The sequence below is a fragment of the Nyctereutes procyonoides genome, unplaced genomic scaffold (genome assembly GCF_905146905.1).
Source record: "Nyctereutes procyonoides isolate TBG_1078 unplaced genomic scaffold, NYPRO_anot_genome, whole genome shotgun sequence".
Taxonomy (NCBI): domain Eukaryota; kingdom Metazoa; phylum Chordata; class Mammalia; order Carnivora; family Canidae; genus Nyctereutes; species Nyctereutes procyonoides.
In genome coordinates this window covers 33,674,962-33,700,447 of record NW_026575131.1, presented here as the reverse complement: position 1 = coordinate 33,700,447, position 25,486 = coordinate 33,674,962, and the positions used below count along the sequence as shown (strand labels likewise).

Genomic DNA, 25,486 nt, shown 5'->3' with positions numbered 1-25,486 from the left:
TTCTCCTATTCTGTAGGTTGCCTTTTAGTTTTGGTGATTGTTTCCTTCACTGTACATAAGCTTCTTATTTTGATGAAGTCCCAATAAACAATTTTTGCTTTTGCTTCCCTGGCCTCAGGAAACATATCTAAAAAGAAGCTGCCACAGCTACTGCCTGTTTTCTCCTCTAGGACTTTGATAGTTTCCTGTTTCACATTTAGGTCTTTCATCCATTTTGAATTTATTTTTATTTATTTATTTTATAATAAATTTATTTTTTATTGGTGTTCAATTTGCCAACATACAGAATAACACCCAGTGCTCATCCCGTCAAGTGCCCCCCCCCTCAGTGCCCGTCACCCATTCACCCCCACCACCCGCCCTCCTCCCCTGAATTTATTTTTGTGTATGGTGTAAGAAAGTGGCTCTGTTTCATTCTTTTGTATGTTACTTTCCAGTTTTCCCAACATCATTTGTTGAAGAGACTCTCTTTTTCCCATTGGATATTCTGTTGAAGATTAATTGACCATCTAGTTGTGGGTTCATTTCTGGGTTTTCTGTTCTGTGCCAATGATTGATGGGTCTATTTTTGTGTCAGTACCATACTGTTTTGATCACTACAGTTTTGTAATATAATTTAAAGTCTGGAATTGTGATGCCTTCAGCTTTGCTTATTTTTTTTTCAAGGTTCCTTTAGTTATTCGGGGTCTTTTGTAGTTGCATACAAGTTTTAGGATCGTTTGTTTTAGCTCCATGAAAAATGTTGGTATTTTGATAGGGATTGCATTAAATATATAGTCTGCTTTGGTATTATAGACATTTTAGCAATATTTGTTCTTCCAATGCATGAGCATGAAATGTCTTTCAATTTCTTTGTGTCATCTTCATTTTTTTTCATCAGTGTTTTATAGTTTTGAGAGACAGGTCTTTCAACTCTTTAGTTAGATTTATTCCTAGGTATCTAACTGTTTTTGGCACAACCTTAAATGGGATTGATTCCTTAATTTCTCTTTCTGCTGCTTCATAACTGATGTGTAGACATGCAACCAATTTCTATATGTTTATTTTTTTATCTGGTGAGTTTACTGAATTCGTTTATCAATTCTAGCAATTTATTTATTTATTTATTTATTTATTTATTTATTTATTTATTTATTTATTTATGATAGTCACACACACACAGAGAGAGAGAGAGAGAGAGAGAGAGAGAGAGAGAGAGGCAGAGACATAGGCAGAGGGAGAAGCAGGTTCCATGCAGGGAGCCCAATGTGGGACTCAATCCAGGGACTCCAGGAACATGCCCTGGGCAGAAGGCGGGAGCTCAACCACTGAGAAACCCAGGCATCCCTCTGCTTTCATTTATTAAAAATGTTGTTTTGTAGTTATATCCACCTCTACACCATAAGCATCTAATTTCTGCACTGGTTCTTTTTTTATTTATGAGATTTATTTATTTAAGAGAAAGAGAGAGAGAGTACAAGTGGGGAGAAGGGCAGAGGGAGAGAATCTCAAGCCGACTCCCTGTTGAGCACAGAGCCCACCCAGGGCTTGATCCCAAGACCAATGAGAACATGGTCATGGTCTGAGCTGAAACCAAGAGTGGGATGCTCAATCGACTGAACCACCCAGGTGCCCCCTGCATTGGTTCTTGAGAGGACTTTATTTTGCAGAATCACAGTGAGGAATAAAAGTGTAGATAGCAGATTGCCAATAGCAAATAGTCATGGTGGTTACACATTTAAGTTCAACTTACTGTTGTATCTCTCATCAGGTTTCAAACTGAAGGGGAAGAACCGATAAAGCAAGATGAAGACAAATATCTGGGAAGAGAATGGGGGTTAAGCCCACACATGCCATGATCATTACCCTCAAAGTGGAATCTGAAAGCCCTGTCTAGTTCCTTGGGTGGTAAGGTCGTCTACTCGTGGGCTTCTGACATGAACCAAGAATAGCAGCCAGCACTGCAGGAACAGCAGGACTGTTTTTCTCATTGATTTCAGTGATTTTTTTTTAAAGAGTTGGGGAACTGTGGCGGGCAGAGGGAAGAGATGGTCTGCGAGATCATTTGTAGCCTGAGACAATCCTTAGAATTTAAAATGTCAGAACAAACAGACTGCTGGAATATCTAAATATCGGAAGTTCTATTTTAAAAATGTTCTCTTTTGGGGGAAAATGTCTATCAACCCTCCAAAACACTATTAAGAAATTCTAATAATGATGCAGTAGTTTATGCATTGCAGTAAAAGCGAGACTTTTTTTAGATCTAATTATAGGACTGGACACTTGATGTAGAAGCAATTTAGTTAGGTTCTCCAATTCTTCCCTTTTCATAGGTGGAAAATCTATTCAGGGAACATGTAATTCAAGCTACATCAGTACTCTGGGTTTTATATTCATCAAGCATTCACAATGTACCCAAGAGTACAGGGCTAAATATTTCTGCTCATCTGGGTTAATGCCCAGATGATTTTGAAAAGAAGGGGAAAAAAACCCCCACAAAAACTCAAAACAACATTGCTGTGCCTCTATTGTGTAAATGGGCATTTAGAAGACTTGCTTTGTAGACATTTTCAAACGCAGGTCTAACCATGCTTCACACACAAATCTGCCTGAATAACAAGGTACAGATTTAACTTTTAAAAATGACATCACATCTTATGCACCAGGGAAACTGGTACATCCTTTCATATCGCAAGCAATCTTATTCTTATGCATTTTTTAAATCCAAACTTTCGGTCACTGGGTGGTTTTAGAAATAAAGCATTATTCTCTCATGCTGCATATTAAAAAGAAGAAATCTTAACAGTAAAAGAGCAGGCTCACATGCTTCAAAAAAATAATTATTTAGACTAGCTTGAGTCCCCTGTTGTTTTCATTCCCACAGACCACACACTTGCTGGGATGAAATATGGAGAGGAGACAACTCTACGGCATGCTTCCCAGTGTAAAAACAGACATAATGAAGTGGAATGGGCCTCATCCCTGGGGCCTGTGTCCCCTATCTGTGCTGGATTGGGGACCTGGTCTGTGTGTGTTTGCAATCAGTCAAGAGTACCTTTCTCCCATCTTTTCTATCTCTGCAAGGAGGCACCCAGCCCACCTCTGACCAGTGAGGCCTCTCTACAAAGCCTAGAGGCCAGACAGCTTTCTGTACTTCTACAGGCAACAGTGGCTCAAAGAAACACCCAGGCTTTCAGCTCCATGGGATAGGATCATAAAAAGTGGAACAGGCACAGGTTTTGCAGCCCACACTGACAGATTTCAGATATCAACCTCATCATGTGCTGGCCCTAGAGCCAGGCAAGTTATTCAAGCCCTCCAAACCTCATCTGGAATATGGCCCTAACAAGCACAGCTATCTCACAGGTTATTATAAGGGTTAAATGAGATACATAACTTCTACAGTAATTATATAAAGCTAATTTACTAGGTATTCAAGAAATGTCAGCAGGTATTGCTAGAATTATTATTGTTTGTGATTGCTACTTATTATTAAACCTCTCTCTGGGGGGAGATAGGCAGTTTGCTGGCAGATTTCATGGCTGCAGATTTCATAGCTTCAGATTTTCAAGTCACCTATGCATATGCTCTTTCTGTTCCAGATATAGTCAGGGAATGGACTCTTTGAATTGGTCTCTAGGCCTCATCCCCATGGCTCCTCCCTCAGCAGGTTTCTATGACTGTATGTTGAGCATCCTCTCAACTTGCCTCTTTGTCTGTGGTCCCTTCCTCCTCTGTCCCCTGTCTTACAGACAAGGAGAGTAATGTGTCCAAGATTCCACAGCTTGTCAGTACTGGGGCTGGGATGTGAACTCTGAATCCCAGCTACTTAGAAAACAACAAACAAACAAAACACAGCAAAGGAAAACTATCTCAAACTGATATTTAAAACCTTCTATAGGGGATCGCTGGGTGGCGCAGCGGTTTGGCGCCTGCCTTTGGCCCAGGGCGCGATCCTGGAGACCCAGGATCGAATCCCGCGTCGGGCTCCCGGTGCATGGAGCCTGCTTCTCCCTCTGCCTGTGTTTCTGCCTCTCTCTCTCTCACTGTGTGCCTATCATAAATAAATTTAAAAAAAAAATAAAAAATTAAAAAAAAATAAAACCTTCTATAACCAGATCTGAACCCCCATCCTCTGCCTTCTCTCCCGCTGTTCGTCAGATTATCGGTTGTCAACCCCAGGCAGACAGATCCATGGTATTCCCCAGGCATCACCTGTCCTGTCATTCCTCCATAGCTTTGCTCAGGCCACTGGCTCCTCCTGGCCATCACCTCTTCTCTGTCCCACAGAGCACCCTAATCAGAACCAAGTTCCAAGGACAGAACACTCGCTGTTCACAATATTCTCATAAGATGAATCAATTTTTCCTGGTCTTCTTTTGCTGCTAGGGAAGAATGAACCTCTCTCCATACTCAATAAACATTTTCTGGTGAGCAGGAAGTTTGACTAGGTTGGTTCCTCACTGCAGTCAGAGGAGAGCTGGATCTGAAATGGGTGTTGACTTTGCAGATGGGCTCAGGGGCTAAAGTAAGATGCAACTCCCATTTGCTAAACAGAGATATTCAATTTAAAATCTCCAGAGATCTTAACCCTCACAACCATTGTAACAAACAGATTACAGTTTATTATGAATTGTAATTACAGATTACAGAGTTACCTTTACAGAATCAAGAACTCTCAGAAATCAAAGGGACTTGTTTGTTTGTTTTTTTCCAAAGGGACCTTAGAGTGGATTTCATATAAACACTACATCATATAGGTTAGGAGACTGAGGCAGAGAGAGAAGTGACTTGTAAAATCAAAACATGACCGATAGTAGCACCAAGCCTGGAAGCCAAGACCCCTGCATCCCATGTACCCAGAGACCCTTCATTCACCCATGCACCCAATCTGCTAGACGTAAGGGAGAAAACAAGGTAAAGACAGGAAGAAACAGATGAACTTACAGCTTCTTCCAGGTGCTGCTGATCTGGATTATCATTTGGTGTGTGCCTCAAGATTTCTCGAAGAAGCAGAGGGTATTTCACTAGACGGCTCCTTGGAATATCGAGAAAATTCCAGAGATCTAGCTTGCGGCTAAAGGGGGATTCTAAACATCGCTGTAGGAAATCCTGGACTCGGTGATCTTGTTTTTTGTGATCCAGCAGAGCTTTGGCGGCTACTTGATTGCTGCAATAGCTGTCGTAGGAGCTGAGACAAGGCAGCTAAGAAAGGAACACCAAAACAGGGTTGGAGTGTAGTGCTAATTGTTCTCTGAAGCTACAAGTAAGTATCACTTGTGTGGACTGCACAAAACCTAACTGGTCTCCAGGCCTGGCCAACATTCCTTTATCTCTATGGCTGCAGGAGACAGACTAGTATAATCTTCAAACTAGCAAGCAATGAACAGTTTCTAGGCTTTGGCTTGCTTGCTCAAAGTTAATTTCTTACTTGCACATTTACTTTCTTGATTAAGACCCTATCATAATTTGTTTGCATATTTCTGACAATCTAAGCTAGAAACGAAAGAACCAAAATAACTGCATATGCATACAGCTCAAAATTTTCCTGAACTTCCAAAAGCATCTGGTGAGGGGAAAGCTTCCCATCTTTAAAAACAGCAAATGGGATTTCTTTAAAACTTATTCATAAGAAACTCATCTGGAAGACTTAGTGGCATAAAAAGAAAGCAAGAAGTCAGACTCTATGGCCCAGCCCTTTGCATGGCCTGGTGCAAGCATCTCTGTTAGTTGAAGATTACCTGATTCCAAAAGGTGAAATCAGAACTCCAAGAAGTGTAAAGCAAAAGTATAATTAGTAAAAAATTAGATGCAGGAAGCATTTAGAAAAATCTTTTAAATTAGATTCTTGTCTATACCTCATGATTAGCATCACAATACCATGCAAAGAACATTTAAGCTTAAAGACTTTGGAACACTTCGACTCCACTATCTTCCTTCTACGAAAATATTAATTTCTCTCACATGTCCCATCAGTCACATTGTACGAACACAGAGTCAGAGATCCAGTAAGAGGGCTGGCATCTCTCTTTTCCACTCCTTCCTATTAGTGGCATCCAAGGCTCAGCATCCTAATGCATGGGTTGTCAGCTTCCGTAAAAAGTGCCAGAGGCAATAAAAAAAAGCAGCCAATGGCCCTGCTGTGTTGGCTTCTTTCCCTTGGACTAAGAAGCCACATTTATCACAACACCTGCCCTGTGGAGGGATTCAGTGCAAGGCAGTGGCAAGAGGGTCTTTAATTTCTGCATCCTCAATACTTCGCACTGGGCCTACCGTTCACAGACATTCAAAGTTTATATTCTGAATTAATAAATAAATCAGTGTTTAATGATTTCCAGATTAGGAAATATTCGATAGTCTGGGAACATGGTTTAGAAGTTGTGGCAGCATCTGAACAATGGGTCAAAGTGTAAGTATTCTGGTGCTTCTTTTATACTTCTTACTGAAATTATTTTCTCAGCAACTAAAACCAAAAAGAGATACCAAGGAAGTAATGTTTAAGTTCACTGTCGAGTTTAACATTCTTTGGAAAGGTTTACCTTCCTTACGTGTCATAAAAAACGACAAACCTTTATTTGTGTAAAAAGAGCTGCAGAAATTCTTTACTCAACCTTGTATTTGAAAGTAATAATTGCTACTTACACACACACACACACACACACACACCCCAGATGTAGTATTGTGGCTTGTAATTTAGATTTTCAGAGTTAATTAAAAAGAGCTTCAGGCCCTCTTAATTTCATTTCCACTTCCTCGCCTTTTAAAAAGACCTGGAAATGCCTGATGTTTTCATTATGGAGAAACAAATCGGCAGTAACTATCGGATGTAAACTAGTGAGGAACTCTGACCACACTGCTGCTCCCTGTCCAATGGGCCATTACTCTCTGATCCTGCTGCCCCCCGCTGCCATGGCAACCCAATCCAGCTCTGGTCCTGTTCACACCTGACAGGGTGCTCATTTCCTGAGCATGACCTGAAAGGCTATCTGGTTCAACCCACTGGCTAGAAAAGGCCACACAAGTGATAACTTGATAGGGAATGAAGAATGTACACATCTCGGTTCCCAAATATGCACATTCAGTTACGTAAGATGTGAGCGGCGATAATACAGTGGTTAAGAGGGCGGACTCTGGAACCAGGGATAATCATGTTCAAAGCCTAAGCTGGACAGTTACTAGTCAGGTGACCCTCTGAGCCTCAGTTTCGCTACTTAAAAAATGTATATACTAATGTCTTACTATCTTTTAATCAGCTGAGGCAGATAAAAAGTACCAGGGCTTGGCTTCTGGTGAAGAATCAGTAAGTACTAGCTATTATTATTATTTATCCCTAGGATATTTTTATTGAAGAAATTGTGGTTTAGAGAAGCAAAACTACTTGCTCAGCTAGAAACAAAACCAGTCTGCCCCACGTTCTTCCTCCATCCTTCCCCCCAAAGCTCTGAACTACTCAACATCTCTTTAAATAGACTATCAAGAATTTATAAATGAAACTCTTCACTTTCTTTAGAAAGTCTTTCTATCTCCCTAACATTGTGAAAAGTAATAGAACAAATCTATTTTTTATTTTGCTTCTATGTACCCTGCCTTTCTCTATAGAATTAAAATTTAATTAGAACCCAAATTAACATGAAAACCTGCTGCCTTGGAGAGCTCATAAATTATTTTATTACTGAAAAAACGTTAGCATGAAGAGAAGTCACTTGGGAAGGTGTTTCTGTACAACAGGGGAAGTGTATGGGATCAGCCTACCCATCTGGGAGACTGATCCTCAGTGACCAGGGAGGCTCCCTGAGAAAACCACCACTCTGCTTCAGGCCTTCAAAGTACAAGTAATTGATTCATTCAAAGGTCAAAAGGACTTGCCAGGCTTGTCCCACATGGGAGGCTCACTTGTTTAAAAGGGTTTTCTTTATTTTTTTCTTCACCTTTTTTCCTTGGGAGGGGTTTGGGAGGGGTGAATAAATCAATTTTTCATGGGTCGAATGGGCTCTGACTTTTCTCATTCAAAGTCCCCTCAGATGTTTATTTTGTTCTATTAAAAAGACCAGAACTCAAACAGATGTACCCCTTGGTTTACAGTTCCCACTCGCACGGACACATCTGCAGTTAAAAGTGGGAAAACATTTAACAGCTCGTCGAGCCTGATAAATAAGAGCCGTTTCTCATGAGGTCTGGTCACAATGGGCCAGTTGTTTAATTTTAGGCTGCTCTTCAAGCTGTAAGTCTCCATTTGATGTCTGAAGGGTTCAGATAGCAGTGGAAGTGGTCACATTTCCTTTGAGTACATACAGAAAAGGTCTGCAAAGCCATCCCCAGATCAAACCTATTTCCTAATAAGAGTGGCAAATATTTATTTCAGAAAAAAATTATTAACAAGGAAATGCCTACACTTTTGCTTCTGACAATTTGTATATGATATCTAAGGAAACCATGTTGTTCTATATTGCCATCTCATCAAAAACAGAATAGGTATCGTGCTAATTCTAGAATGCAGCCTCACTGGCCCTTCACTCACATCAGAGCAGCTCAAGACTCAGGAAGTTTAAGAAATACTGAGACAGAATCTCTCTTCTCATTATACCTTCTCTGTCTCCAGCTGGCTGGCTCTCTTTATAGAGAAATTTCTTTTAAGTCTAAAGAAGTTAAAACACCTACCACATCTTATAATAAAATGAAACTCAAAAATATAAGATGAATGATCTCTCCTAAAATATTAAGGCACATTTTCTAAATTATTCATCTTAGAACATTGCTTGCCTTTCAGATGCCTTTGGGGTATTTTGGCCTCAGCGCTAAAAGAGACTTGTGAGCTAAAACTATCTAAGTCATGAAAGCCTCAAACTTTCTTGATCAAGGCAGTAATTGAGAAGTAGAAGTTAGGATAAGAGATCAACATCAAAACGTCAGAACTGGAAGGCCTAGGAAGGTTAAAATATAAGTACAAATATAATTGGATAAAGAGAACTCACATGGTGATAGTAGGATTTATAACCTTCACAATATTCCCCCAAACAGTGGGATGACTCTAATGCTTGCTGCTGGAGCACTTCCTGCCTATTTTTCTGGAAGACTGTGTGGATCAGAAAGATGAGAGATCTAATGCTGTGTGGAAGAAGTCATCAAAGTAATCTGCTTTTATTACCTGCTTCATAACAAATAAAAACCACCTGGAGCTGGGGTGGTACACTCAAGGACTCAAAGGAAACAGAAATGTAGTAATAGGGAATGGTTGGGACTGTGGCAAAAATAGAAAGTGCAAGCCTGGTCTAAAGGACATTAAACAAATGAACAACCACATTAGGTACCCAACAAAACACAAATTTAGCTCCAAGACCATAAATTTAGAACCTTAATCTAAGGTTACAGCTGATTTCTTTGTTTAATTAGGAAAGGGAATTGGTTATTCGGGATGAAGGTCAGCATAATACCAAGCCTTCCTATGAAGTTATTCAGAATCAGATATATGTTAAACATTAACATTTAGTATTGCCTTGTGTATGAAACTACATTTTACCATGAGAGTTTTTAAAGCCTGAATAAAAGCATCTTCTTTGGTGATGGATAAGAATATGTCTGTGAATATTAACTGGAATTGAAATGATAGTAATCACATTATCAGTAATTGGCCTAAACTGAATATTAACTAGTTTTACTTTATTTGATGTAAAACTAGTAACCATTTCATATGTGCCTTTACTTATTTTATTGCAACAAGGCCATGTTATCTTTAAATGCTGCAAATGTGTATTAAGAAAAAAAAATTGTTCCCATGCTTTGAAGAGATAAAACCTTAATATGATAAATTTTGCTAGGAATTTGATGTAAAACTATGATGTAAAACTACATCATTATGATGTAAAATTTACACTTGCTAATATAAAAAGTCTAGCTAAAATGAAACTATGTTATTGAAATTTATTTTCAATGAAGACTAGAGGACTTTTCTTACCCAGCCCACAAGGATGGGACCGACATGTTCAGTAGAGCCATCAGGCTTCCGAGCATCTCGAAGTTGACTAAGGAGCTCTGGTAAAAACAAAAAACAAAACAAAACAAAAAACAGAACAAACAGAATGCTTATTTTGTTAGGCATTCAAATATGAACAGGACTGGAAGTAGATTCTGGGTTAATCACATTATTACATAATCATGACTTGTTGTAAGACAACTCAATTAAGGCTACAAGTCATGACTCATTCTGGGAACAAAATTATACCTTCATGTAGAGGAATGAGAGAGTCCAGTGTTCCAAAAATTTGATTCAACTCTTGTTCCGTCATTATAGAGAGTTTCAGCATGGGGTCATGATAGGCCTGCGCAAGAAGGGCAAGAGATAGAAGCAAACATTTAAAATCAGAGGAAACAAGTTATTGTAAATGGCTTCGGTGTGAGGCCCCACTTAATAACAAAATATTTGGCTTTCTCCAACGGCTTCTCCCAAAATGCTGTGGAGACAGCAGATGGGTGTGGACAGAACAGATGAGAATCCAGCACTGCCTCGAGCCCTTTGTGGTTGTTGATAAACCAAAGCAGATTTTTAAAAGCTTTTTTCTTCTAGTATATCATACATTCAGGCAGGGCACAAATCCTAAGTAGAGAGCGGATATGATTTGGATAAGGTTTTAAAATTTAACATTATTGAAGATCTTGCAGCTTAAAAAATACCTAATTTATACAAAATTAGTTGCTACCAGGTTTTTTCAATTAGTCCATATTTAAACTAAGTAAAGGAAGAAAGAAAAAAGTGATGGCATCATTTACCACTGATCTGAAGCCAAGAGACCAAAATCTGTCAATCTTATCAACTCTTATTAATGATAATTAAACAAGAACACACAATTATACCCAGGTCACTGTAATAGAGTACAAACACTCAGAGGGCATAGCCCCTGCCTCCAAGGAGACTTATAAAGCCAACTGGGAGATAAGAAGAACATGTGAATAATTAGATATATGTTTTTAAAAGTTCAAGATTAAAAACAGGAGAGATGGATGGGGAGGGGCTCAGTCAGTTGTGTTTGCTCTTGGCTCAGATCATGATCTCCAGGTCCTGGGATTGAGCCCTGCATCAGACTCCCTGCTCAGTGGGGAGTCTGCTTCTTCCTCTGCCTACAGCTCCCCCTGCTTGTGCTCTTTCTTTCTCTGTCAAATAAATAAATAAATAAATAAATAAATAAATAAATAAATAAATAAATAAATAAATAATAAATAAATAAATCTTTCTTAAAAAAAAAAACACAAACAGGAAAGATATCACATAGCAGCAAAAATGGGTCAAATCATGACTGCTCAGAGGCTGAGAGAATTAAAGCTAGAGTTTAATTCTTCCTCCAGGAAGGTTTAAGATGAGCTGTCTGGGGGATCCCTCGGTGGTGCAGCGGTTTGGCGCCTGCCTTTGGCCCAGGGCGCGATCCTGGAGACCCGGGATCGAATCCCATGTCGGGCTCCCGGTGCATGGAGCCTGCTTCTCCCTCTGCCTGTGTCTCTGCCTCTCTCTCTCTCTCTGTGTGACTATCATAAATAAATAAAAATTAAAAAAAAAAAGATGAGCTGTCTGGTATGGAGAAGGAGGCAGTAAATACTGGTGAAAAATGAACTGAGATTTGAGCTGGTTCCTGGAGGATGTCTGGATATGGACAGTTGAAAGGAAACTAAGGGTTGGAACTACCACAAGCAAAAGGATGGCAGGAAAACATCCTTAAGGTGCTTTGCTCTGGGGAATGTTGATACATGCAGGAGAAGCTGGATATGTGACCAACAAGATGTCTCACAGAGTTAAATGCTTTCTTTGTCATCTCCTTCTCCAGCCCTGCCTAAAAACTCAGTTTCTTGGCTGTGTGTCCAAGAGAAGTATATGGCCATCTCCCAGGAATGCTACAGACAAGACTTCATATGAGGAGGAATCTGGACTCAGGACTCTCAAAAGAAGGGAGGCATTTTCCCAACCCTGTGATTCTTTAAAGAGGGCTGGAAATGTCAGATGAAGGAATATGGATTTCAGCCTCCAGAGGGGGTTACTGGGATCCACAGGTTTTGAGGAAAGTTTGTTATCCAGACAATACAGGCTACAAGGCATGGGTTTCCTCTCCCTTCCTGCACATAATGTGATTAAAACATAAGTTTCTATATAAAAGACTCTAATGCACATGATAGTATGCAATTGCCTCACTTAAGCACTTTCTCTACTTACAAGATTCAAATGACTTTATTTCTAAGACATACTTCTAGTTTCCAACACCCACACACTCTTTCTCATGGGTAAGAAGGCTCCACATGAAAGACAATGAAATATATGGAAAGCCGGGCCTCTATGAACACTTCTTGATTAAACTTGAGTATTCTTTGAGGTACATTAGAGACGTGCACAGATACCAGGATCAGAGAACCTTCTTGTTTTGAGCCATTTTCCCCACTACTTGGTGTGTGCAGGTTCTTCTCAATTGTTGATGACCTTAGTCATAAAAAGGGTGCTCATAAGGCACAATCCTAGAATTGTGAGATTACTCATAAGAAAAAAAAAAGGAGGTGGCCCAAATGACACTGGATTCAAATTTACCTTTTTTGCCAACTTCAAGTCCTCTATCAAGTCTTCTTCTCCTTGGGAAAGCTCAAAGATTGCCTGCAAGCAAAGATAAAACACATTCACTGAACACTCCATTTATGAGACCAAATTCAGACAGCACTGGTTCTGTTGCCCAAAACCCTGAATTTACCCGTTTCTTAAGTATTTTTAAAGGATTCTTTAAAAAGTTAAATTAACCTGCAACAAATGCATCTAGTAGTTAAAAAATACAAAGGAAGAATTTTGCAAAACTTCTATATAACACACTCACCTGTTTGTGGGAGAAAGAGGTTCCACATATGTTTCCAACCCAGTAAGTGACCTTTCACATTACAGAACTTGGGTGCAGTCAAACAAGAGGGAACTATTTTAGGTAAAATAATGATAGCTGGATTCTGCGTCTCTCATGTGTGCAGCAACCATCATAAGTGATTTTGGGGTCTGTTCTTGGTTATGGGTACAGCAGTATTATGAACTGGGCCATCACAATTTGTCTTTGCTCTACTCAACAGAAGGTGAATCGCAGAAAGCTTTATTCTTATCAGCCACTTGTCTTGAGGCTGGAATTGTAGGAAGAATCCAATATTTTATCACTCTAGATGTCTGGTGAAGTTAATTCATTCTAAATTACTTCTCAGCTCTACATGGTACAATAAATAAAATTAGAGGAGCCAGCTGTGTGCAAGAGTGTGTAAATGGACCGTTTCTAATTTGGCTGTATTAAGCCATCATCGCTTAAGAGCTATGATGTGCAGAATGCTCTTTCACTCATCTGGGAGTCTAAACTGTTGGCAAACATGAATTGTTAAAGGATTATATGTTCAGTCCTCTAACAGGAGTGATAGTTTGGGGACTACTACATTTCTTTCAGACTAAAGGCAAGAAGTGAGCTGGCCTAGAGAGCATCCTCCACCTCTGGGGGTGGGGTACAGTATAAGACACTGAGTTTGCTCTCAGATATAACCAGGTGGAGGCAGTATACTATGCTGGAGGCCAGTGCATGGTGACCCTTCCCAAGGCCCAGGAAAGCCTCCACATCAAGCCCTCTTGGTATGCTATTTTGTTAAATCTTTTATTTTGAAATAATTACAGACTCATAGGAGAAGTTGTAAACATAGTACAGCAAGGTCCTGTGCACCCATTACTCAGCTTTCCCCAGTGGTGGTGTTTTGAGAGTTATCAAAACCAGGAAATGGGGATCCCTGGGTGGCTCAGTGATTTAGTGCTCGTCTTCGACCCAGGGTGTGATCCTGGAGTCCCAGGATCGAGTCCCACGTCGGGCTCCCTACATGGAGCCTGCTTCTCCCTCTGCCTGTGTCTCTGCCTCCCTCTCTCTCTCTCTCTGTCTCTCATTAATAAATAAATAAAATCTTTTAAAAAATTATTAAAAAAAACCCCAGGAAATGTATTGGCACAATACAGTTAACTAGTCTTTACTTAGACCTTCCTCAGATTTCCCGTTTCACTAGAGCTCACTTACATAGGTCTGATGGTCTGACTGACCAAATGTGGTCCCCAGGAGAGGAAAACCATAGAACCCCATGCTGGGAAACACCACAGTCAGTTGTCTGCTGTGGGACACACACAGTGTCACCATGAAGATCATGGGCTTTGGAGTAGGAGAGGACCTGGGTTCATATCCCAGCTCTGTAACTTTCTAGATGAGTGAACTTGTATTCACTGTACGGTAATAATCTCCTCATCTGCAGAATCAATCCCTCTATCCTTCCTTCCTTCCTACTATCAGATTGTAAAAGTTATGTATGCATACTGTCAACACTTGGGAAAACACAAAAAAAGTGTAAAGTGGAAAATTTTAATAGTACCCATAATACCCTCTTGTTACTGTTAAAGTTGTGCCATATTTCTTCACAGATTTTTTTCAGTGCATGTATTATTTTAAAATGCTTCATTATTTCTTTTAAATAAGTATAAATTAACATAGTTCAAAATTTATAGTGCACAAATAGTACATGGTGAAAACTTCCCTTCTTGCCTCTATCCAGCCACCCAGGTCCCTCCCAGGAGGCAACAATATTACCAGTTCCTTGTCAGTCCTTCCAGAAATATTTTATGATTCTATAGGCAAAAATAGGTGTACATATACACATATATGCATTTTTCCTTGTTCTTTCACATAGATGGTAAAAGGACATAATATATTATTTTGTGCCTTGCTTTATCTACTTAGCCATATATGCATATTAGCACTTCTTGTGTTTTTACAGTTACACAGTATTCATGTATATATGTATTCCATGTATATCTAACAGAGATTCATTATTTAGCCAATCCCTGGCAATAGATGTTCAGGCTCTTTCCAGCACTATTATAAACATAACTGTGATGAATAACCTTACATATATATCTCTTCATCGGTGTTTAAGTGTGTCTGGCAGATAGATTCCTAGAAAGGAATTGCTGAACCCAAACCTAGAAAGTTTTCAAGTATTCCTTTTGCCAATGTCAGGTCTTCCACACAAATAGATGTTCCAAGGCTTTCACTAGATGATGCACATTTGAAGTGTTTGGCACAGATTGGCACATGACAAGCTTTCTATAAAGGGTAATATTACCACAGTCATTTAGAGCTACTGATACAGAAAACTTATAGGTAATGAAATTAACTGCATTCCATAGATAAGTTCTCCACAAAACTGAATCAAAGTTTTATAAATTGAGTATTTTAAAACATTCTAGAAATTGCTATCAAAATATAACTCAAGTGATTATTTTTATGAGCTCTGGGATCCTAAATAGACGCTTCCTGATTCATTTTCTTTGTAAATTCAGATTTTCACATCAGTTTCTTTTTAAAGCAGGGGCCACCCACCCAGCTGGATGCTGGTTTCTCAGTTCCTTACAAGCTGTGACACCCCGGTTTGTCCTCCTACAAATGCAACAAAGATTTGATTTGGAGCCTGTAGTGGAGACCCAGTTTGGCTCCTGTCTATAGTGTACTTCATTCCGACACAGGCCCAACTCCTAGGTCCACAGCCTACCTCCTGACGCTTGATTTCCTTGGACGGAAGCATCTGATTGACGCATACATCGAAGGTCTCACTCCACAGCTTGCTGTCTCTCCGCTTCGTGCTTGAGGGGGCAGCATTTCTGGACCAGGGTCGGGGGGCGAGGATGTCAGGACGGCTCTCGCTGCGGAAGCTAATGGAACGCTAAACAATGAGAAAAACAAACCATCACGGGGGCAGTGGCAGGACTTGGGTGGATCATTTGAGCAGTTTCCTGTCACTGACAGAACATAAATCAGATATTCACAAGAAAGAGAGGACAATGCCATAAGGACTTTTGGGAAATGGGGCATTTTCTTGAGCCTACGTGCTGAGGGAAATTGAGCAAAGGGGGCTGCGTTCACACATATACTGGGAGTATCCATTCTGTGAGACCTGGACACAGCACAGAAACAAAGGCAGCTCTCAGAGAAGCCACATCCACTTTTTTCTAGTGGACACCTCCCTTCTTCAGAAGAACAATGGTTAACAGCAGTGGGTGTTTTACATCTGACCAGTACTCCTACTTTTGTCCTCCATCAAGGAACAGAAGCCCGCTACCCTTGGTTATCCCACTTGGTGCACAGTTTGGGTGGGATACCCCAGACAAGACCGGTCAGAGTAGTCCTCCACCCTGGTTCAGGGAGAGGCACCTGATTCTCTAAAATTTGCTAAGTGGTTCATGGGAGAAAGAGTGGAAGGGTCTTTATCCCTTTAGTATTGTGAACTCGAGAGAGATAAAATAAGCAGGAATTTCTTGTAGTAACTCTCTGGCCAGGCAGGTAAGTCTATTTGCTATTGAGGAAAAAAAAGGGACACAGAATAAAGGATAGAGGGAAAGAGACCTATGGAGGGAGGGAGCAAGCTTTACCTACACTATTTAAACCCCTGGGACCCACTGTGCATGAAGCCAGGAAGAGCCTTTCTTAGACTAAGCGGCTAATGCATTCACGCTTCTCTTTACATTAATCTCAGTTGGGATTCTATCAATTTGAAAAAGATCAACTAATATGTATATTAAATACCACCTTGGCAGCAAATGATGCCTATCCCTGAGATATTTTCTTATTTTTCAAAGAAGCCCTGATAGTCTTTTGGGTGGTGTGACTACCTGAAGTCTACCCTTATGGCTATGTGAAACATGTTATCATGGCGCCTTCTTATGACAAATACAAATGATCAAGAAGAAAGCTAAGTGCATCATCTTCAGCTTTCATCCTAGAAGATTTCAGCACTCTTACTGGGAACTTTGCCAAAGCAATAAGGTGTTGCTGTGCTCAAAACCACATTCTTGTTTAGCTAAAACTTCAGAAGTTTTAACTCCTCAGTTTGGCAGAGAAGACCTCTTGTAATCTGACCACAGTCTATAGACCTAGAATCACCTCTTGCCACTCACCCATGAGCCCTCTGTTCTCTGGTCCTTCTAGGCAATCTGCCATTTCCTAAATGCATCATGCTTTGCCATCCCTCTGTGCTTCCTTCAAGCAGTCTTCCTTTCCTGGGATGCTTTTCTTTCATTTATTAACTGGCTAACTCCTACGTGTCCTCAGGATATAACTCCTCCTCTAAGAAGGCTTTACCACTTTCCTGGAGCAATTTGGATATATCTCTGATGTAGAAATGACCACATTTTATTACAATTATTGGTCACCCGCTCTGACCTATAAACTTCCTGAGGGGAGAACTGATGTTGCATGTGACATATGAGCTGTCATCACTAAGATATTTTAAGGCAGCTTCCAAATGTTTTGAGATTCAACAACAAAATTTAAGAAAGCAAAGAAAATTCTAAGAGAGCTATTCAACATAAAGGCATTGTTAAATAAATTATAATTCATCCGCTTGATGGTATATTATGTAGCCAATTAGACAATTCTGAGACCATTTTAACAGCTAAAAGTCCCTTTTATGTAAGTTAAAATCAGAACTAAAATTTGTACATGAATGCTGTTTAGCACATGAGTAAAGATATAAAAAGAACACCACAAAATTCTGTTTTTACCTGATGACATCATAAGTGATTTTTTATCTTAGTTTACAAATTTTTTATAATTCAAGAAAAAAGTGAATAAATGAAAAATGTAAAAAGAAACTTCCAAAGGGCTTCAAGGTATTATTGCAACCTTTTAGAAGCAGGAAGTTAGCTGTTATGCAAGTAGCAACACGAGTTCCTCAGGCTGGCACAGGCATCCATGAGCCCCTGGGCTCATTAGTGAGCTCATGATCATTGGACTAGCCCCTGATGTTGGTCAAGAAAGGACTTGCACCAAATACGCGGTTTACTAATGGTATCTTGCAAATCCTTGTAATCTCTTGAAAACAAGCCCTTATAAACAGTGACCAGACTAATGCTTGCAGATCCTCAGCACTCAGAATCAATTAGCCACAGGCACGGAAAGGTCAAAACAAGCAAAGTGAGTCATCAGGTTACTCACTGATCTCAGTTTTCGGTTCTGAATACCGCCAGGGCGAGAATTAAAGAGCAGAAAGAGAGGAAAACACAAAAACAAGATTCAAAGTGAAAGACATTTTCCACTTTCACTGGAGAGAATCAATTGCCCACCTTGTAACAGTTTCAACCCCTGACCAGCTTCAAATTCCCCCCTTTCCACCACCAGTTTGCAAGTAATTTATGCTAACTTTAAATTTTCATACGTTACAAAAGTATAAACAACTCTCGTACATTACAAAAGTATATAAAATCAAGTACAAACCACCTCATTTTCCCAAGTCTACTTTCTAGAAGTGACTGCTAGTAAGTCTGTTTTAGATCTTCCCAAACCTTTTAAATGCATTTGCCAACAATCACTGAAAACAGAATGTTTTCTCTTCTCACTCAACAGTATGTCTCTCCCTATTAGCATATAAGACTCATTCTTCTAAAAAGATAATAATTTATGGGGGTAAATTTCACATAACATAAATTAACCATTTTTGTGAACAATTCAGTGGCCTTTAGTACATTTACAGAACTACCAGCTCTGTGTAGTTCCAAAACATTTCCATCATCCCCAAATCACTCTTTCTCTTTAATGAGTGCAGAGTTAGGATCCCATGGTCCAGATGGACCACATGGATTTAATCAACCTCCCACTGATGGACATTAAAATCGTTTCCAGTGTCTGGCTATTTCAAAAAGTGCTTCAGTGAACATCCTTCATGTATTTGTGCTATTTTTATAAGGCAATTCCTTAAGTAAAATTCCTTGGTCTAAGAAATATCAACATTTTAGCATTTGACATGCATTGCCAAATTTGCCAAATTGACATCCAGACAGTCTGTTTCAAACTTTATCACCCCCAGAAAAGTATATGAATTATCTTTTTCATACTCTCATCAATAGCATATTATTATTAATCTAATAGGGAAAACAACTACAGCTTATCCTTAAACAACATGAGTTTGAACTTTGAGGGTCCATTCACATGCAGATTTTTTTCAACAAATATGGCAGAGGACTGTAAATGTATTTTCTCTTCCTTGTGATTTTAATAACATTTTCTTTTTGTCAGCTTACTTTATTGTAAGAATACAGTATATAATACTTATAAATACAAAATATGTGCCAATTGTGTTTATGTTATTGGTAAGGCTTCCGGTCAATAGCAGGTTATTAAGAAGTTAAGTAATGGGCAAGTCAAAAGCTACATATGGATTTTCAACTCTCCGCAGAGTGGGGGGTGTTGGTGTCCCTAACCCTGCATTGTTCAAGGGTCAATTGTATACCTTAACTTCAGTTTCATGTTTTGAATGTAAGACTGGGCATATTTTTATGTATTTCTTGAAAAACTTCCCAGAGGGCTAGAGATATTCTTCTGTTGCAGTTTGGCGGGGGGGTGAGGGGGGAGGAGGAGAGGTGAGCTACACTAGGTGAGCTCTAATGTTAAGAATTCCTTGTTTTGTGTTTTCTTAGTGAGTGCTGAACTTGGGAACAAAGGGATAAGAGACTAGGCAAAGTTCACCACATATATCAGAGAGGTCCCTTTATGTGCCTGCCTACTTCTGATGAATTCTCTCACAATCACCCTCAAGGTGGGGGCTTATTCCCATTTTACTGATGAGGAGACTGAGGTTCAGAGAGGCTAAGGTACTTACTCAGGTAGGATTCAAAACCACATCTGTTTTGCTCCAAAACCTGAGCTCTTTCTATAATGAAGGCTGTATACCTACTACTTATATGCAAATCACGGATTAAAGGGTGGTTTCAGTGAGACAGGTACCAGGCTTCTAAGAGTTTAAATCTAGGTGATGGGCACTGAGGAGGGCACTTGACATGATGAGCAGTGGATGCTATACTATATGTTGGCAAATTGAACTTCAATTAAAAAAATAATATATATATATAAAATAAATCTAGGTAAGCAAAGGGAATAATGACTGAGTGGCTCTTTGACCGATCAAACTTCAGATCCATACCTTTAGTTAGGTAGATTAAAAGAAACATCTTACAATTTTTAACTCCACTTATAAAGGGAAGGATGTTGAAAAGAATTCCAGAGAAGCAATAAAGAATGCAGATCAGGTGTGAGGTCAGCAGCTGGCCAGCCCTGGGGATGGTTCACAGCCAACCAGGTTCAAGCCATGGGCAGGTATTCAAGACTATACACCATGACCTATACCTCTACCAATCCTTAGTACAACTGGGCACAATTAGATGAGAGGATTGGACCTGGCACCCAAAGAAAAGGATGCCTCTTGAGGGAAGAGATCAGCCATGTCCCTTCCAGTGCCGATCCCCCTTCTCTTGCCTCATTTTTCTCTATTTTCACCATGTGCTGTGTGATTGATTTACTGGTTTCTGACACGTCTGTTTCCTCCCAACTGAAGGTAAGCTCCTTGAAGGCAAGGATATTTATCTGTTTTGTTCACTGATGGACTTATTAGCAACTGACACATAGGACCTCAACAATTTTGCTTAATGAACGAATGGCATGCTGGTATGTGCTGGGCATGTGGAGGGGAGCTTTAGAACCTTGTATAAACAAGAAGTAAGGATTGCTATCCCGTTTTACAGATGAGGAAACCAGAGGCTCAGAAAGGGTAATACTTTGCTGAAGGTTATGTGGCTAATGATTGATGCTCCAGAATTTAAACCCAGGTCAATAATGAACTCAGAATGGCGATAAAGATCTGGTCTATTTGAGTCCACCCCCATCCCAACCAGGCCCCTGTTCACAATGTTAACCAATATCCTGCCCTGCTTCCCTGAGTGTAAGATTCCAAGTATGGTAGGGTACGTGTGCCAAATAAATGACTTTCAGGCTACTTCTCAGTCCATGACAGGGATTCCAAACCTTGCCACCAGTAATACTTTGGACCAGAAAATTCTTTGTTGTGAGGGGCTGTCCTGTATCTGGTAGGCTGTTTAGCAGCATCCTTATCACTAACCCTTAGATGCTAGTAGTGTCTCCATCCTAGTTGTGACAACCAACACACCTCCACAGCTGAATGCCCTTGGGGTGAGAAACACCAGTCCATGATGACTAGGAGAGACCCAACCTTGCGAGGTATGGCATAAAAACAGACACATGTACAGAGATCCCTCTGGGCGTGGGGAATGAAAAATGTTCCAGGACAAGCAAGAGTTTCCATAAGGGAATCCAGCTTAGCAAATGAGTCAAAAATCTAAAGCTCATAATTACTGGCAGCTAAAATAACAATAGTAATATCAGACACAGATAATGCAGATTTAGGAAATGGGTGCTCGTGTTTATGCCTGAGCAGGGTATGTGGGAAAGATGCTGCATGTGCAAAGGGGACTGTCTGTCAGGTGGGAAAAGAGGGACCCTTTACATGTGTCAGAGGAAATGTAAACCCAGCAGGTGAGGCATGATGGAACAGATTTAATTTGTTAATGCCGACTGTTCAGCAGGGTGCTCCCTCGCCCTTTTCCAAAAACAGAAGGTCTCTACAGCTAAAGATAACACGCTCCAATAAAGAGAATTTAAGCTAGGGAAATTCTCTGCACTTATCATTGCTATTTTGTAGCAGATGGTTTATTATTACATGGACTGGAGGCTAGGGTGGGACTGTCAGAGGGAAATGGGTTTCTATGTTGCTACCTACTACAACGGGTTAAACCAAAATGTACAGTAATTATGGCTAGGATTGGAAAATGTTCTTGAAGAGCATCTTGAAGGAGTCTCCTATGTAAGGCTTGATTAGAGCAATTAACTTAAACTGAGAAAGGACACTTCTCAGTTCTGTGGCTTTCATTACTTTTGACCCTCATGCTAGTCTTGGGAGAGGCAACTGGACAGGTTTTTGCATTTTTGCTCTTTTTAATAGATGAGAAATCTGAGCATCAGGAGATTTAGTGACTGGTCCAAGGTAAGTGTTGCAATAGGAACTGAGTCTAGTCTTTTCACTGTAAAACACGGATTTGGGTTAAGAATACAGGCTTTACAGCAATGTCCACAATAGCCAAACTGTGGAAGGAGCCTCGGCATCTATTGAAAGATGAATGGATAAGGAAGATGTGGTCTATGTATACATAAAATATTATATATGTATACATGGAATATTACTCAGCCATTAGAAACGATGAATACCCACCATTTGCTTCAACATGGATAGAACTGGAGGGTATTATGCTGAGTGAAATAAGTCAATCGGAGAAGGACGAACATTATATGGTTTCATTCATTTGGGGAATATAAATAAAAAACAGTGAAAGGGATAATAGGCGAAAGGAGATAAAGTGAGTGGGAAATATCAGTGAGTGCAACAGAACATAAGAGACTTCTAACTCTGGGAAACGAACAAGGGGTGGTGGAAAGAGAGGTGGGTGGGGGGGTGGGGGACTGGGTGACAGGCACTGACGGGGGCACTTGGGTGTTATACTGTATGTTGGCACTGGGTGTTATACTATATGTTGGCAAATTGAACTTGAATAAAAAAACTACAAAAAGTAATAAAAAAAAAGAAGAATATAGGCTTTAGAGTAAAACAGACATGGCTTGAAGTCATCTCAGTCCTAAGGGACCTTGGGGAGGTTAATTTCTCTGGATTTCAGTTTTCTTATCTGTGTGGGTCTTTTTTAAAAAAGGACTTATATATGTATGTATGTATGTATGTATGTATGTATGTATGTATTTAGAGAGCACATGCACAGGAGCAAGGGGGAGGGGCAGAGACACAGGTCTTGATCTCAGGACCCCAATGATCATGATCCTAGCTGAAACCAAGAGTCAGAGACTTAACCAACTAAGCCACCTGGGGACTCCCTTAGTTTCCTTATTTGTAAAAGGGCACAGTAATGAGTACCTTACAACACTGCAGTAAGGATTACATAAGACAAAATATGTCAAAGCCTTAGCCAGTGCCTGAGATGTGGGCAAAAGGCAATGGATGTTACCTCTCATTGTTATAATTGGCTGCACTGCCACCATTAATGCTGGTTTATATGTTTTCATTCATTAGCTAACAGCAGACATATCTTTGAATACTTGGACCAAATGGATCCTTGGAGATTTCCATTAGGATAATTGATAGGAGGAGAAACCCTTCAGCAGTGCTGTTATAGAGCAGATCTAGAAATAGCCTAAAGTGACCAATAGGGAATAGTTAAATAAATTACAGTGTAATCATAAAATGGAACATTATATATTTGTTAAAAACATTCTTTTAAGAAAAGCTTAATGATAATGGGAAAGTCTTCCATGTAGAGTTTAGAAAAGGAAGATCCCTATTTAAAATACATGTTAATAGATGTTACCCCCAGATGGTGGGTTATGAATGTTTTTATTTTCATTTCCATACTTCTCTACATGTATTTTCCATAAGAGATATTAACTAAGAAAAAAAGAAATCAGTAGACAAATGTGCAAGACCATGAACAGAGAGTTTGAAGTGGTACTGTAAACATAAAATCCTATTTGGATTTGGTTCAGATTAATGCACATTGAAAACATGGTAAAAAGGCACCCGATCCAATCACAATTAAAAAAAAAATCAAACTCCATAGACCCAGGGCAAGGAGATGTCTTTCTGTAGCTGAGAGAGATTCTGAGTAGAATGAATGAAAAGCCAGAGAAAATATTTGGTTGAGGTGTAGGAAAAATATTGTACAATTTTCTTAGTGCAAACCAAAAATTAGGAACCTTCCAGAGGCTTGGGACAGCAGCCCACCCTCTTCATTTGGCACCATAAAATGGCTTTTGCACAATAATGTTAATGATACAATATTCCATTAGCTGAAATGGAAATGACGACTCTCTTTGCCACACAGGCAAACAAGGAGTAAAGAACAACAGTGAAGTGTGATGCTCCAGACCAAAAGTCTGGCCATCATTTATAGATCCTAGCAAACTACAGGCTTTCTTTCAACCAGCTGACTTATTTGCAGAAGCGGACTCCAGGAGAGGCACTGTGAAAACCCTGTAGGATCCCAGTTCCAGTATTTACTGGCTGCGTGACACAGGGCACATTTTTTAATCTTCAGGTTCCTCGCCTACAAAGTGGTGCTAAATCCTACCTTGGGTTGTTATGGAAAAGATGAAATGAAGCCACAAATGTAAAGTACTTCTCACAGAACTTGGCTCATTGTAAATGCTCAACTCATGGAAGTTGTTATTATTAAATAAAAAAAGACAAGCTTTAAATTTTAATAGTCAACTATGACGGTGGTCTACCAGGGACAGTAAAGATCCACAGAAAGTAAGGGGTTCCTCTTAAGTAGAAAACAGGTCACTTCTTAGCTACATCCCTACCTTCCAGATGGCAAGACACTATGATTTCTGGTTGCTTACACACACACACACACACACACACACACACACACACACTCCAAGCTTATTTCCATATCTGCCAGATAACTTACGATCAAAGACTTTTTGTCAATTATAGTGTATGACCTGGGAACAAGAGACTAAGCTTGAGATCCTTGGAGAAGAAAATCAGGTTTTGAGCACATGGGAATTAAGCACATGTGCTCGGGGACTCTTCTACTTATTTCTCAAATTAGAGAGCATCAGCCTCCTCGTGCTCCTTCCTCAAACCTGAAACACCCTCCTTCCCTTTTCCCTATCAGCTCTGAGCTGTTCCAGGCCCAACACAAATCCTTCTACCCTTGCCAGGGAGCCTTCCTTTACCTGTCCCCCCAATTCCCACAACTCAGCCATTACTAGGCTCCCTCTCTCTAGTATATTTTATCATATAAAATTTTAAAATCGTATACATTTGGTTGTCAAGATAATATAATTATTTAAAAAGTCCAAGCATGGTAGGAATATATAATGTAAAAAATAAAAGTCAATAGATCCAGCCTGTTTATTCATTCTCTACTGATTTGTAATTCTTATGTAGTAGGAAAAAAAAAGGAGAACATTAGAAAGAAAACAAAAGAGGTATCAGTCTCTTATACTTGTATTCCCAAGAGATAACCACTATTAAGAATTTGATGATATTCCTAGTTTCCTATCCATATATTACAATGGGTACATATTATTAATTGGGATATAATGGTTTTAAATTTCCTTTTTTTTTTTTAGTTGCTGACATATCTTAGACAAGTTTAACAAGTAGATTTTATCCTACTCAAGAGTAGGCCCTGTCTCCTTTTGCATACTGATTACTTTTCCCAATAAGTCTAGAGCAGAACAAATAACACAGTAGATATAATGAATAATAAATGGGGAACATTAATATATCCCGTTTTCTGCTGCATCTGGGTAAAATGAAATACTTTGTAGATCTAAGGGCCCAGGAATGGAGCAATGAGAGATTGTGGTTACCAGAAACCCTTCCTAAGCCACAACAATCCTTCCTGAGGGGACACAAGTATGAGAGGGCTGATCTGTTGTGAAGTAACCCAGTTATTATATAACATTACTAGGTGGGCACCCAATATCTGTCCTGGAGAGCCCCTAGGAAGAGCAATGGCCAACTTTTCTAGTAATAAACACAATAATAATACTAATGGCCAATTTCTAAG

At 39.7% G+C, this 25,486-nt stretch overlaps 1 protein-coding gene across 4 annotated transcripts in view; it reads right to left on the bottom strand.

The window, feature by feature from the left end:
- Nucleotides 1-25,486, bottom strand: part of ARHGEF3 (Rho guanine nucleotide exchange factor 3) — a 309,811-nt gene that overhangs the window by 9,721 nt on the left and 274,604 nt on the right. For all 4 annotated transcript variants that reach the window (XM_055343738.1, XM_055343737.1, XM_055343739.1 and 1 more), the window contains 5 exons: nucleotides 15,547-15,717; nucleotides 12,539-12,601; nucleotides 10,199-10,295; nucleotides 9,932-10,008; nucleotides 4,927-5,184 (listed from right to left, as the gene is read on the bottom strand). In XM_055343738.1, coding sequence (XP_055199713.1) covers nucleotides 4,927-5,184; nucleotides 9,932-10,008; nucleotides 10,199-10,295; nucleotides 12,539-12,601; nucleotides 15,547-15,717 — 666 coding nt within the window. The remainder of the gene's footprint in view (nucleotides 1-4,926; nucleotides 5,185-9,931; nucleotides 10,009-10,198; nucleotides 10,296-12,538; nucleotides 12,602-15,546; nucleotides 15,718-25,486) is intronic.